Here is a 14,290-nt window from a genome sequence, read left to right as displayed (position 1 = left end):
CTCTTCCCCCTCGCCCTCCCCACCCCCTTCCCCCCCCGGCCCCTGCGCGTGCGGCCAGGCTCGGCCCCATCCCTCCCCGCAGCTGGGCTCGGGGCACAGGGATGTCCCCCCAGTGCCACCAGGCTGACAGGCCCCATGCTGACAATGCTGAGGAGGCAGGGCTAGAGCAGGGGGTGGCAGTGAGGGGCCTTCCCACCCCCCACCCCACTTCCCTTTCTCCCAGCACCCAAATCTCCCCCTCTGCCCCCTCGAGTCGTACCCCATCCCCCCCCCCAACTAACATCAATAAATAACCTCGCTCCCCGGCCCTGCGTCACGGAGCAGGTGCCCACCGCCCAGCCCCACATCCCCATTGCCCCCCAGGATTGGGAGGGGCAGCTCCCTGCGTCCCCCCCGCCCAGAGGAAAGGGGCTGGCAACACCCGCCTGAGCCCACCCCACTGTGCCCCCTCCCTGCCCGCCCCTCAGGGTGTCCATCCTCCCCTCAGAAGCGCAGCTCCCTCAGCTTCTGCCGCAGGTAGTGCTTGGCCTCCTCGATGCCGCTCACCTTCTCCAGCTCCGTGTAGGGCAGCTGGAAGCAAGACAAGCCTTCAGGGAGCTCTACCAGCATCACCTTCACCACCAGCTCCACCAGCAGCCCAAGGCTGTACACTCATGGTAGTGATGCAGATGAACCAGAACTCAGGAGCCTTCTCAGGGTTGGCTCAGGAGGAGTAGACAAGCCCCAGCTTGGTATCCCACTGACTGCCCCCAGCTGCCCCAAACACAAGACAGAGCACCTACACGGGCCAGAGCAGAGATGTTCCCACATCCTGTACTGCTCCTTGCTGACAGCCCCTGTCTGGGCACAACCCAGCAGGTGCTTCTTAAGGCCACCTCATCTCCAACAACATTCATCCATAGTTCTAGGCCCTCCTGACCCTAAGCTGTTCCTCAGTGACAGCCCCAGCACCGCTCCAGGCTAGGAGGGGAGCTGGGATGGGATCCGCAGGGGTGAGGCAGGAGGCTTCAGCTCCACCCTGCCCTGCAGGACCTCGCAGTGAGCCGACTACGGCCCAGCCCCAAGCACGTTTTGGAGCTCAGGCACAAGGGGAGTCCCGACCAAGCCCTCCTGGGAATGAGGAAGGACAAGAAAAGCTCCTTCAGGCTTGGAATGAGAACTCGCAGAGTCATTTGAATTGCAAGAGCCCTCTGGGATCATGGAGTTCAAGCCTTAGCCCAGCACTGCCAAGTCAGCACCAAACCATGACACTCAGCATCACATCTCCATGGCTTTGAAGCCCCTCCAGGGATGAGACCGAGCCCAGCACCTGAGAGGCAGCAGCTCTGGACTCACAGGCACGGGTGGAGCCTGCAGGGCTGCACTTGGCTCCCTGGCGGTGCCAGCACTGGCAGCAGGGCCAGAACAAACAGAGCAGCGTTGCCTGGCACCTGCTGGCACTGGGTGCTGCAGGGCTGGCAGAAAGGACAGGCCCAGAAAGGAGAGAAGCTGCTGCTGCTGCTGCTGCTGCTGGAGAGCATTCAAAGCCATGGAGAGTCTGAGATTCCTTTATTCTTCTCACCCAAAGGGACCTGACCATGGCCCTGCTCCAGAGACCCTACTGCCCAGTTGCTTCAGCTCCCCAGAGCAGCCCTGAACCACAGCAGGGCACAGCCCAGAGCAGTGATGGGCACCACAGTTCACTGAAGATGGGGACCAGACCACAGGGCTGTGCCCAGGGCAGGCAACCTCAGCTCTATGACATGGTGGCACAAAGCCACAGCCAAGTGGCTATGCCAAGTGTCCTCCTCAGCCGAGGACACCCCAGAGCACACAGGCAGAGTCTGTGGCACTGGGTACCTTTCTCCATGTGCCAAAGCTGCTGGGTCCCACTGTTGCCCAGGGACACAGCTCCATGGCCACCAGGCTTGGTCAGAGGACCACCAGAGCTGTGCACAAACAGGAGACACAAGGAGGAGCTGGGTGCTGACATGGGGCAGTGTCAGAGGGGAAGCAGGGCCAAGAGGCTGGCGTTTTGGAGGTGGTGTCAAAGATCCAGCCTCAAACTAAACATCATTCCACCAAGTGCCCTGGAGCAGCTGCAGAGATTCAACAAGCATCTCCAGTCCCCCAGGACAACTGTGAAGGGTTGGTGAGGTCTTTGTGGCTCCTCCACCTGCAGCTCTCAAGATGGACCAGCCCGAGGCTGCAGCTGAGGAGGTCAGGACTCCAAACCAGCACTCTGGGGGCTTCACTTCACCTTGTCCACAGTCACAGGCAGGACACTGGTGTGGGGTGTCAGGCCCAGCTCTGCCCCTAGCTTATCGTCAGCCCAAGGCCTTGCAGCCCCACAGCCACTCCTTCTCCCCTCCCTGCGCAGCATGGCCAGGTCTCAGCTTCAGACCTGCAGGACAAGATTCCTGCAGGACCAGTACCAGGAGGGACTGTCTCATCACCCACCCCCTCGCCTGGGCACTTCATCACAGATGACCCTCAACTGAAAAGTCTGAGGTGGGGAAGGTCAAAAAGAAGCCACATGGAAAAGGAGCTGGGAGTGCTGGGGGACAACAGGGTCCATGAGCCAGCAATGTACCCTTGTGACCAAGAAAACAAATGGTCTCCTGGGGTGCAAGGAGGTGGCCAACAGGTCAAGGGAGGTTCTTGTCCCCCTCCTTGCTCTGATGAGGCCACATCTGGAGCTCTGGGTCCAGTTCTGGGCTCCCAGTGCAAGATACAGGGAACTTCTGGAGTCCAGGGAAAGCTGGGAAGCTGCTGAGGGGCTGGGAATGTCTCCGTGAGGAGCAAAGGCTGAGAGCCCTGGGGCTGAGAGCCTGGAGAAGAGCAGCCCCAGAGGGGATCTGATCAGTGCACAGCAAGAGCTGAAGGGTGGGGGACAAGAGGACTGTTCCATCTGAATGAAGAGGAGGAGAAGCCTGGAGCAGGCTGCCCAGAGAGGCTGTGGAGCCTCCTTCTCTGGAGAGCTTCCAAACCCAGGTGGCCACTGTGCTCCTGGGCAAGCTGCTGTGGGTGCCCCTGCTTTAGCAGGGGGCTGGACTGGATCATCTCCAGAAATCCCCAAGCCCATTCCAGTGGGGATGCTGCTCTCCAGCCCAGTCCCTCACCCATCTCACCACAGCCCCAGGCAGCTCTGCTGCAGGGGTGGGAGGGAAGGGGCAAGCCCCCGCTCACCTGCACCAAGCAGTAGCCCAGCAGCCTCAGGTGCCTGTCTCTCATGGCCCTCGAGCCCACCAGGATGTCCGAGTTCTGGCAGTAGTGCCACTTGTCATTGACCGACAGCACCACCCTGCGGGCGACAGCACAGGCAGTGTCACCCCCTGCCACCGCCTGCGCGGCAGCAGCAGCACCCAGGCCCCAGAGTAGCAGCAGATGAAGGGCAGTGCCCTGCCTGCGTCCAGACGCTGCCAGGGGAGCTGAGCCTGGGTTGGATGGACTGGGGGCAGTGAAAATCCCATGCTGGACCCCAAGGACCAGGGACCCGGGGACATGTGCCATGAGGTCTGGGGACACAGGCAGAGCAGGAAGTGTCCTGCTGAGGGGGAGGGACAGGGTGCACCCTGCTGTGTGGGGACAGGGAGGGCTCCCCGGGTACCTCTGGATCTCCTCGGCTCCCTGCACCCCCTCGCCCGGTGCTCGCTTGGGGCTGGGTCGGTGCGTCGAGGGCGAGTGCCTCACGTCCTCGCTGGGCGGGGGACTCTGTCCCTCCGCTTCCTCCTGGTTCTGCTCCCCTGGGAAGCAGCTGTGATCGTGCCCAGGGCAGCCGCTGGGAGCTGCCACCACCTCCTCCTCCTCCTCTTCTTCCTCCAGGATCTTGCCGATGGGGAACTGGAAGAGGGTGGCTGCGGAGGTGCCCCCCGGGGAGCAGTCGGGGGTGCCGGGGGGCTGCGCCGAGAGACACTCGGAGGGGCTGCTGAGCGAGGAGCTGCCCTGGCTCTCCAGCGAGGCCTCCTTGCTCAGCCCGCAGAAATAGTCCGAGGGGGGCTGGTAGCAGGGCCCCCCCGGGGCCGGGCAGAGCGCAGGCAGGAAGCGCCCGGCCAGGCTCTCCCGGGGGGCTGGGGGACTGCTGGGGCCCTCCGCCGCAAACGGGGCAAAGTCCTGCAAGTCCGAGGTGAGGGCCAGGACGCTGGAGCGCAGCGAGAGGGCAGCAGGAGCCGCGGCGCCGAGGGCAGGCGGAGCCTTGGATGCAGCCGGGACACGGGAGAGTGGCAGGACGGTGCCCGAGCGGTTCACCCACAGCAGGAAGTCTGGGGAGAGCTGGGGTCAGCTGGGCACAGACCCTGCTGGTGGGCACCCCGTGACGCCCTGTTGCTGATGGGACATGGACTTGGGAACCCCGTGAGACCCCCCCGCACTGATGGGACATGGGCTCGGGGACCCCATGAAACCTCCCCGCTGATAGGACATGGGCTTGGGGACCCGATGAGACCCCCCCTGCTGATGGCACATGGGCTTGGGGGACCCAGTGAAACCCCCCTGCTGATGGGACACGGGCTTGGGGATCACAAGTGCCAGACAGCCCAGTAGCCAGAAGCACCAAGGGATCCCCCAGCTGGGCCCTTCTGTATTGGGGGAGCTCTGGTTGCTTCACTCCACAGCACCAGGGGAAGGTGGTGACAAAATGCCCAGATCTGTGTGTGCCCTGAACAAGTCCCACCCTCAGGTCTCCCTCGAGCCCCTTGGCAGCTGTAGGGGCTCTGCTGCCCTTGGTGACCCCTGCCCAGCCCCAGGGGGGAGGCTGTACCTGTGCAGTATCCGGGGGGCAGCACCTCGTCCTGCCGGTAGCACTCCTCCCCCACCAGCTGCCGCAGCGCCTCTGCCACCAGCCCCTTGTAACTGGGGAAAAGAAGAGTCAGGAGGATAGGGAGGGCCCCCCCAGCCCTGAGGAGGGCCCAACCGTGTCCTTCTGTGAATCAGAGAATCAGAGGTTTGGGTTGGGAAAGGCCACCAAGTTCAATCATCACCCCAGCACTGCCCGGGCACCACCAAACCATGGCTCTCAGCACATCTCCACGACTGAAACCCCTCCACTGCCCTCAAAATCCATGCTCAAAAATCCCATTTCCCTCAGCTGCTCCTCCCCAGCCCTGTTCTCCAGACCCTTCACCAGCTTTGTTGCCCTTCTCTGGACCTGCTCCAATCCCTCAAGGTCCTTGGAGTGAGGGCCCCAAGATCTGAGATGTGACCTCACCAGTGCCCAGTTCAGGGGGACAATCCCTGCCCTGGTCCTGCTGGCCACACCACTGCTGATTTCTGAGCACATCTGCAGAGTGATATGATGGCCCTGAGCGAGAAATGAGAGCTTTGAGTTCTGCTGCTCCTGGGCAAGAAGGGACTATGCTTCAACTTTTTCTCTCCAGAGGTACCCTTCAACCCCAGCCATGCTGGGATTCTGGGAAGGGGTTGTCAAGGTCTGGCACAGGCCAGTGGTGGAGTCCCCATCCCTGGAGGGGTTTCAAAGCCATGAAGGTGTGGTGCTGAGGGCCATGGTCTGGTGGTATCCTGGCAGTGCCAGGTTCACAGTTGGACTCCATGACCTGGAAGGTCTTTCCCAAGCCAGGTGATCCCATGCTGCTCTTCTCCAAGCCACAGCTGTACCCTTGGCTCTCCTGCCGTGCACGGTGGCGCCCACCTGTACTTCCTGTTGGCCTCGTCGGCGGTCAGGGCGTGCTCGAACATGAGGACGCGGTAGCGGGGGTCGAGGCGGGGGCCGCAGTACTGCCGGAACTCCAGCTCCACCGCCGCGTCCAGCAGCGAGAGGTAGCGGCGCACGATCAGCGCGTAGGGGCTGCCTGCGGGCACAGCAGGCATGGGCAGGCAGCTGCAGGTGACACCGTGCAGTGCCCATCTTGCCCGGGGCTGCCCAGCACTCCCGGGGCGGGTGGGAGGTCTTCTCCCAACACCTTCGACCCCCACCCAGCCCCGAGCCGTAGCAGCTGTGCCAGCCCCACGTACTCATGACGTTGGTGATGAAGGCCGGGGAGAAGACCTGGTGCAGGACGCTCTGGGGGAAGTGGCTGAGCTGGAACATGGACATGAGGATGTTGACGGTGGCCAGGGGCGAGCTGCCAGCCTTCTGCTCCAGGATGGCCTCCAGCTTGGGGAAGAGCTCACTGTGGTTGGATGGGCGGTAATTCATGCGGCTGAAGGGAAACACCAGCTTCTGGATCACCTGCAGGCCAGGAGAGGCAGAGAATCAGGGAACAGGGCTGGCTGGGAAGGACCTTCAAGCTCATGGAGTCCAACCCTTAACAAAGCACCACACCAAACCACAGCCCTCAGCACCACATCTCTGTGGCTCTGAAACCCCTCCAGGGATAGGAACTCCACCACTGCTCTGGGCAGGTTGGGCAAGGCCTGGACAACCCTGAAGGGGAAGAAATTGTTCTTCACGTCCAACCTAAACCTCCCCTGGGGTTGGGCCAGGCTAGTTCAGGGCCAGGCCTGCCCAGAGCTGGGTAAAAACCTCTTGTAGGCCAGAAGGATCAGGGCATGTCCCAGTTGGTCCCCAATGAGAAGCCCCAGCCTGAGGACAGAGAAGGGACGTGGCTGCCCCAGGACCCACCTTGCTGTCGAGCTGCTCCCCACGCTTCAGGAGGAAGTTGGCGATGGTGTCGAGCAGCCGCGGCTCGCGCAGCCGGTGCCGGGCCACATACTTGGCAATGAGGGCCATGGTGTAGGGGGTGAGGTTCTCTGCCTTCCTGGGCAACCACTCTGCAGAGCAGACCACAGAGCAGGGGCTGTCAGACCTGTAGCTCTCTCAAAGCCACCACAGCTGGGCAGGGAAGGCCACACAGATAGGTGAGGACAACAGGGCCTGGGCAGTGAGGTCACCTCTGCTGAACACCAGAAGGCTCCCAGGAGCCAGCACATCATAGGGCTTGTGGAGAGGCTGGGACAGGTTCCCAGCTCATGCACCCAGATGGCACAGCTGCAGCACAGCTGGAACGTGCAGGGAGTGGGAGCCTTCCTGTAGGAACCCCACAAAACCCAAGCTGCTCCCGGTCTCGAGGAAAAGTGAGTTCACCCTCTGGAAGTGCTGGGCTGGGCCTTCAGGGGCAGGGTGGTCATAATCATGGAATGGGTTGTTTGGGAAGGGACCTTCAAAGCTCATCCAGTCCGATTGCCATGCAGTCAGCAGGGACATCTACAACTGCAGCAGGGTGCTCAGAGACTCCCAAACAATGTGAGCTAGGATGGCTCCAGGGGTGGGGGATCTTCCACCTCTCTGGGCAACCTCAGGAGGTGAGGGTCTCACCACCCTCAGTGTCAAGCACTTCTTACTTAGACCTGGTCTAACTTAGAGCTTTTCCTGCTCCAGTCTCCAGCTGCAGGCCCTGGTGGCTCAGCAAGGCCTTGGGAGTGCCATCCCAAACCCCAACGCCCTCTGGGGACAAGGAAGCAACGCAGCAGGCAGCAGTCGGCTCAGCCGTGTGCAGCCCCTGCCCTCACCTGCCATGCTGCGGATGAATCGCTCTTGTCTGTTCTCGTAGAAAAGCTGCGAGCTGAAGATGGCCTCCAGGGCCTTGTTGTTGGCCTCCTGGGCACACAGGGCCAGCATCTCATCCAGAAGGGCAAGCTCGTGCTCCCGCATGGCGCTGACTTGCCCCAGCGTGTGCCGCACCAGCCGCAGGATCTTGCGGTTGTTGATGAGCTGCTGGTCGGAGGCTGGGTGGCCCTGCAGCGCCTGTGCCCGCAGCCGGTAGTAGGAGAGCAGCAGAAACAGGGTCTGGGGGTGCCGCTCCTTCTCCAGGTGCCGCTCCAAGCTGCTGAGGCAAGACTCGACCAGGGGATGGGGGCTGGAGGGGTGCAGCCTCATCACGCTGCTGAAGACCATGGAGACGTCCTTCTGGTTGAAGCGGCCCAGGCGGCTCCGCGACTCCTCCTCCAGCACTCGCACCAGCGGCGACTCTCCCGGCAGACCTGTGGCAGGGAGGGGATTAAGGACAGACAGACCCACTCCTCGCTGGGAACAGCCTCCCCACACCACACCACCACGACCCTCCCCACAGAACCTGATGCCCTCAGGCAGGAGCTTGCAGCCAGAGCAGGCCAGATGTGCCATGTGAGTGCCCAAACCCAAGGAGAGGGGAAGAGAAGCAGCATGGCAAAGCCTGACCAGAAGATCAGCACCACAAGAAAGGTGATCTGTGTGCTGGATTGTCCCCACCTCTTCCAGCAATGGGATTCCATCAGGATGGGGTCAGAGTGGTTGGAAACTGCCCAGAGAAAAACACACTGGGGGTGCTGGTCAACAGGGGATGGATGGATGAGCCAGCCTGTGTCCGGGTGGCCAAGAAGGCCACTACCAGCCTGACTTGGATCAGTAATAGTGTGGTCAGAAGGACCAGGGCAGGGATTGTCCCCCTGGACACTCACACTGGTGAGGCCATACCTTCAATCCTGGGGTTAGTTTTGGGCCCTTCACTCCAAGAAGGACATTGAGGGACTGAGGCAGGTCCAGAGAAAGGCAACAAAACTGATGAAAGGGCTGGAGAACAGGGCTGGGGAGGGATCTGGGGTTGTTGAGCCTGGAGGAGGCTGAGGGGAGACCTTCTGGCTGTCTGCAACTCCCTGAAATAAGGCTGGGGCCAGATGGGGGTTGCTCTCTAATGCCAAGTAACAAGTGACAGGACAAAGAAGAAAGGGCCTCAAGGGGCCCCAGGGGTTTAGGCTGCACATGAGGAACAACTTCTTCCCTTGAGGGTTGTTCAAGTCTGGCTCAGGCTGCCCAAGGCACTGAAGTCCCCATCCCTAGAGGGACACAGAGGGTCACAATTTGGTGGTGACCTGGCAGTGCTGGGTTCGTGGTTGGCCTCCATGAGCTTGAGAGTCTTTCCAATCTAAATGATTCTGCAACAGTGTAGCAGAGGAGCTCATCCACAAAAGGTTCAGCTCTTAAGCCTCAAACTTCCTGCAGATAAATAATGGGCCTCAAAAATACTTGAAGAGAAGTTTTGGTTGGAAAACAACTCAGAGAGCAGCACAGTGCCAAAGCCAGCGCCAGGAATTCATCCTGTCACGTTGCTTCTCCCATTCCCTAGCTCAGCTGCGGCCTCCCACCCTCCCAGGGAAGGGCTCCAGCTCTGGAGGAGTTCCTCAGCCATGGAAAGCCAAGAGGCCTGGCCACAGCACTGTGAAGAGAGGCCAAGGCCACCCCTGGCGTGTCAGGAGTGATGACTTCAGGAGGCAGATGAAGCGTTGTGTGTGCCCCACGGGGCCCTGGCAGCCACGGGGGCAGCAGCTCAGCACTAATGGGAGGTGAGTGGAAGGTGGGGAGCAGAGGATGGTGCCCAGCAGCTGCCCTGTGCTGCAGCCAGGTCCCCAGAGGCAGGTTGAGGGTTGCTAATGAGTGGAGCCTGGGGAGCAGCAGCTGTGGAACACAAAGTGTGGGTGAAGCCTCCACGGGCTGGAAACAGCAGGGCCCAGGCACCTGGCAGCCCCAACCCGGTGCTAACAACAAACAGGAGCTGAGAGACTGAACCAGAGGGACAGAGCCCAAAGAGCCAGCCGTGAGCACCTTCCTTGCAGGAGGGGGAGCTTTGAGGCCCACAGAGATGCTCCAGTCAAGCAAAGGGAGAGTCCCCAAGGCCATGGCCCTCACCTGGCCTAAAGCCCTTCTGCTTGGCATCAAACACCTGAGAACAGAAGACTCGAGGCTTGCCAGGGGTTTAGCCAAGATCTTGTGTCCCATACTTTAACACTCAGATGGTTGTGGATTTTCAGTGACAAACTCAGCATCAGAATCTCCCAATTCCAGCATGACTGAGTTGGAAAGGAGCCTCTGGAGATTACCCAGTTCTGCCTCTCTGCTAAACCAGAGGCACCCACAGCAGCTTGTCCAGGATCACAATGTCTGGGTGGATTTTGAATCTCTCCAGACAAAGACTCCACAACCTCTCTGGGCAGCCTGCTCTGGACCTCCAGCACCCTCACACCAAACAAGTTTATTCTCCTGCTCAGATGGAACCTCCCGTGTTCCAGTTTATGCCCATCACCCCTTGTGTTGTCTCTGGGCATCACTGACAACAGTCTAGCCCTATTTTCTTGTCCCCCACCCTTTAGCTCTTCCTGAGCATCGAGAGGATCTCTCAGGATGCCCCTCTTCAGGATCAGCACCCTCAGATCTCTCAGTCTTTCCTCCTTACAGAGATGTCCTCAGGACCTGTCAGATCCCCTCCCTGCTGTGTACCTCAAGCAGAGCCCCATCCTCACTCTGGGGCAGACCTCACTCTGCCCCAAGGCCACTCCCAAGGGTAAATCCCTACACACCCCCAGACACTGTCTTTTGTACTGTCCCCTCCTTCCTCACTCCAGGGTAAGCAGCTGCCCCTTTCCCTGGCAGCAGGACATGGACTGGTGTGTGGCTGTGCCCTCCTGACAGCCGCTGGCAAGCACAGACCCCAGCACTCACCTAGCGCAGCAGCAGCATACAGGCAGTTGACGATGCTGAAGTTATCGAACTTGGAGCAGCCACTGATGATGGCCTGGCACAGAGCTTGGAACTCAGGCTGCTCCAGCATGGGGCCGGCTCCACGGCTCTCCCCGTTCAGCGCAGCCTGGCCCTGCTGCTGCTGCAGGAGCTGGCCCAGCTTGTGCAGGGCGATGGGGTAGTGGCTGGCGGACACCTTGCCCGGGTTCTGCGTCACCCACCGCAGCACCTCCCCCACGCTGCGCGAGCGCTCGATCAGCCGCTTCATGGTGAAGAAGGTGTCGTAGCTCATCTTCTCGTGGATGAAGTTCCAGCTCTTCCTCTTGCCGTGGCCCCGCGGCCTGCAGCCGTCCGGGGGGAAAGTGGGCAGCAGCCCATGGCCGTAGGGTTCCAGTGGCAGCAGCACTGCCCGCTGCTTGCCTTTGCCCGCGCAGTAGCAGGCGGGATACATCCCTGCCCCGCTCCGCTCACCGGCAGCCAGGCCCGGCGGGACTCCGGGCCGCGCACTCTCCCGGGTCAGAGCACGGAGCCATGGCAGCAGGCGCAGCATGGCGAGGGCTGGGCGGCTCGGGAGGCTGCCGAGAACCGGGAGACCCTGGAGGACACAGAAGGGTGAGAGAGTTCAGCTCCTGGCTATAGGGCTGCTAACGCCTAGGCCGGGTCTCTCCCGCAGGGCTCCGCCCCGATGCAAGGCTACCTGCCTCAGCCCCGGGTTCCGAGATCCGCTCCCTCCCCCAGTGCCTCACTCAGCCCCGGGTTCCGAGATCCGATCCCTCCCCCAGTGCCTCACTCAGCCCCGGGTTCCGAGATCCGCTCCCTCCCCCAGTGCCTCACTCAGCCCCGGGTTCCGAGATCCGCTCCCTCCCCCAGTGCCTCACTCAGCCCCGGGTTCCGAGATCCGCTCCCTCCCCCAGTGCCTCACTCAGCCCCGGGTTCCGAGATCCGCTCCCTCCCCCAGTGCCTCACTCAGCCCCGGGTTCCGAGATCCGCTCCCTCCCCCAGTGCCTCACTCAGCCCCGGGTTCCGAGATCCGCTCCCTCCCCCAGCGCCGGGACCCCCGCCCCGGGTTCCGAGATCCGCTCCCTCCCCCAGCGCCGGGACCCCCGCCCCGCGCAGCTCGCCCAGCCCACACGAGCCCCGTAGTGCCGGGACCCCGCCCTACAGAGGCGTCCTCCCCCTGATGCCCCTTTGCCCGCACAGCTCCCCCACGTTCCGGGGTTCCCCGGATCGCCGATCTCCCTCGCCCCGGGATCTTCCCATGCACGGATCCCCGCCCGGTACCAGGAGCCCGGGACCACACAGGGCGCACCTCCCCTGGCACCAGGATCCCTGATCACGACCTATCTTCCCCTCTCCCGGCACCGAGACCCTCAGACCACCTCGATCTTCCCCTTTTCCATGTACCGTGACCCCTGGGCCTCACTGAGCTTGCTCCCCCGGTACCAGAACCGGGTAGCACCGAGTCCACCTCAACTGGCCCATCCAGACCTCCATCCCCTGGTTCCTCATTCCCACCCCTCTCCCCACCGCCCCCGGCACAGCCCTACATGGCGCTCGCGGCCGCGCTGGGACCCGCCGCCGCCGCCCCGGCCGCTCAGCGCCGCCCGCAGCCCGGGTCCGCCATCTTCCCGACAGCCCTCGGGGGGCGAGGGAGCCCGCGGCCCCGCCCCTCCGCCAGGGCCACGCTTCCGGGGGCGGGGCCCGGCGCCGGCGATCCAGCGGCGGACGCAGTGACGTCTCGGGCGCGCCGCCAATGAGCGAGTGCCTGGCAGCGGCGGGGCGGGGCCGGCCCCAGCGCCTGCGCACAGCTACACCCAGGCCTGGCGCGGCTGGAGCCCCGCCCCTGCCCCCGCCCCCCGGCCCCGCGCCGCAGAGAGCCGGGACCCGGTGGTGCCGCTCAGTGTTTAATGGAAACAGAGCGCGCTGCCCCCCGCATCGCGACCCCGCGCCGCAGAGAGCCGGGACCCGGTGGTGCCGCTCAGTGTTTAATGGAAACAGAGCGCGCTGCCCCCCGCCCCCCGGCCCCGCGCCGCAGAGAGCCGGGACCCGGTGGTGCCGCTCAGTGTTTAATGGAAACAGAGCGCGCTGCCCCCCGCATCGCGACCCCGCGCCGCAGAGAGCCAGGACCCGGTGGTGCCGTTCACAGTCTTTAATCGAAACAGAGCGCGCTGCCCCCCGCATCGCGACCCCGCGCCGCAGTGAGCCAGGACCCGGTGGTGCCGTTCACAGTCTTTAATCGAAACAGAGCGCGCCTCCGCCCGCACCGCGGCCCCGCCGGCAGTGAGCCAGGACCCGGTGGTGCCGTTCACAGTCTTTAATCAAAACAGAACGCGCCTCCGCCCGCACCGCGGCCCCGCCAGCAGCTCCCGGCCGCAGGGCAGCGAGCACCGCCGCAGCGCGTGGGCCCGGGGACTGGACAGAGGCTCTGTGCAGGGTTGGGAGGGCACCGGGACATCCCACACGTCCTCAGCGGGACGAGGTAGCACAGCGCTGTCTCCCGCAGCAGCCTTGGCTCCGGTGGCAGCACTGCCCGTTCCCGAAGCATGACACATGGCGTGCGGGCAGGCTGCCGGTCCCCTCCCGTGTTCAAGTGCGGTGGCCAGCTCCCGCCAGGAGCAGGCGCGGGGCCGTGCTATCTGCGGTACATGGTGAAGGCCATAAAGCTGAAGAGGAGGGTGAGACCGGCCAGGAACGTGGTGGCAGTGGCAGTGAAGACATGGCGGTATTGGAGCTGGAAGTACCAGAGCACAGCCAGCAGCAGCACGAAGAGCGGCAGCATCAGGCTGCCCACGTTGAGGGCGGCGTGCACGGGGTCGGCAGAGGCGTGGGGGCCGGCGGGCGCGGGGCCTGGGCTGTGCGGGGAGATGTGGCAGTGCAGGACGCTGTTGGGAGCGAGGTGAAGCGCGGCCAGGCTCTGACTGTCGTCGCGCAGCAGCTGGCCCTGGTAGATAAGTCGCACTTGCTGCTCCTGCCCGGGAAAATGAGCCCTGCGGCAGGGGACGGAGAGGGAAACGTCACCGGGACAGCAGCTGCTCCGGCCACGCTTCCCCTACCCAGCGAGTGCCGGTGTGCCCATCCGGACCGCCCGCGCGCCTCTCCACCGGCCGCTGCCAGGTGCGAAGGTGCCCGCCGGGACGGGCTGTGCGGTGCCCCATCGGGGACGGGTAACAGCAGCACAGCCACTCGCACCATAGCAGGGCCGGCAGGTCCCAGCCGCTACATCGAGAAGGAGCCACCGTCGGGGCTCGGGACGGCCTCCAACCGGGACAGCCCCGCCCGGTGTCACGGCAGAACCGGGCTGCCCTGCCCCTCACCTCTTCAGGGCCCCGACGGTGTCACTGGGGCGCACACGGGCCAGCCGCTCCGTGTCGTTGAGGAACTTCAGCCGCAGCACCATGGTGGGCTCGGCGGGGTCACCGTCCCCGTCCCCTTCCCCGAAGGGGCCCTGCGCCGGTGCGGGTCCTGCCTGGGACCGCAGCCCCGCCGCCAACCCGCTCGCCTCATCGGGGACTGCTCCGGCTGCAGATGCGGCCGCTGCTGCCGGCGAGGCCTTATGCTCTGCGGGTGCCGGTGCAGTGCTCGGTCCCTCCTCGGGCAGCGCAGCGGCGTCGCGGGGCGTGGCGGCGGGCTCGGGGGCGCGAGTGGAGGCCCAGGCCAGCCCCAGCACCACGGCGACCAGCAGCAAAGCGAAGAGCACAGTCACCTCATCGCCAACGCCCTCGATCAGCGCCATGGCGGCGGCGATAGCGACCTGCGGGCGCAGAACGGGGCCCGTCAACCCGCCGGGCCCGAGCCGGCCGGTGCGGGCCCCTCACCTGCCGCCATCGCGCCGCTTCCGGCTCCGCTCAGGCACGCCGGGAGCTG

The 14,290-nt window shown here is 63.7% G+C and overlaps 2 protein-coding genes across 2 annotated transcripts; both read right to left on the bottom strand.

The window, feature by feature from the left end:
• Window positions 1–442: 442 nt before the first annotated feature.
• On the bottom strand, window positions 443–12,607 carry FASTK (Fas activated serine/threonine kinase). Its single transcript, XM_064162282.1, has 11 exons — window positions 12,274–12,607; window positions 11,974–12,191; window positions 10,409–11,021; window positions 7,447–7,917; window positions 6,560–6,708; window positions 5,950–6,166; window positions 5,627–5,786; window positions 4,739–4,830; window positions 3,590–4,241; window positions 3,169–3,283; window positions 443–570 (listed from the first exon to the last, which is right to left on the bottom strand). Exons 1-11 carry the CDS (start codon window positions 12,605–12,607, stop codon window positions 484–486), a joined length of 3,108 nt encoding a protein of 1,035 aa, XP_064018352.1. The 3' UTR covers window positions 443–483.
• TMUB1 (transmembrane and ubiquitin like domain containing 1) lies at window positions 12,318–14,290 on the bottom strand. The gene is made up of 2 exons (XM_064162674.1): window positions 13,741–14,290; window positions 12,318–13,413 (listed from the first exon to the last, which is right to left on the bottom strand). Exons 1-2 carry the CDS (start codon window positions 14,157–14,159, stop codon window positions 13,059–13,061), a joined length of 774 nt encoding a protein of 257 aa, XP_064018744.1. The 5' UTR covers window positions 14,160–14,290; the 3' UTR covers window positions 12,318–13,058.

This window comes from Pogoniulus pusillus, chromosome 23, assembly GCF_015220805.1.
Source record: "Pogoniulus pusillus isolate bPogPus1 chromosome 23, bPogPus1.pri, whole genome shotgun sequence".
Taxonomy (NCBI): domain Eukaryota; kingdom Metazoa; phylum Chordata; class Aves; order Piciformes; family Lybiidae; genus Pogoniulus; species Pogoniulus pusillus.
This window is presented reverse-complemented; position numbering and strand designations above follow the sequence as displayed.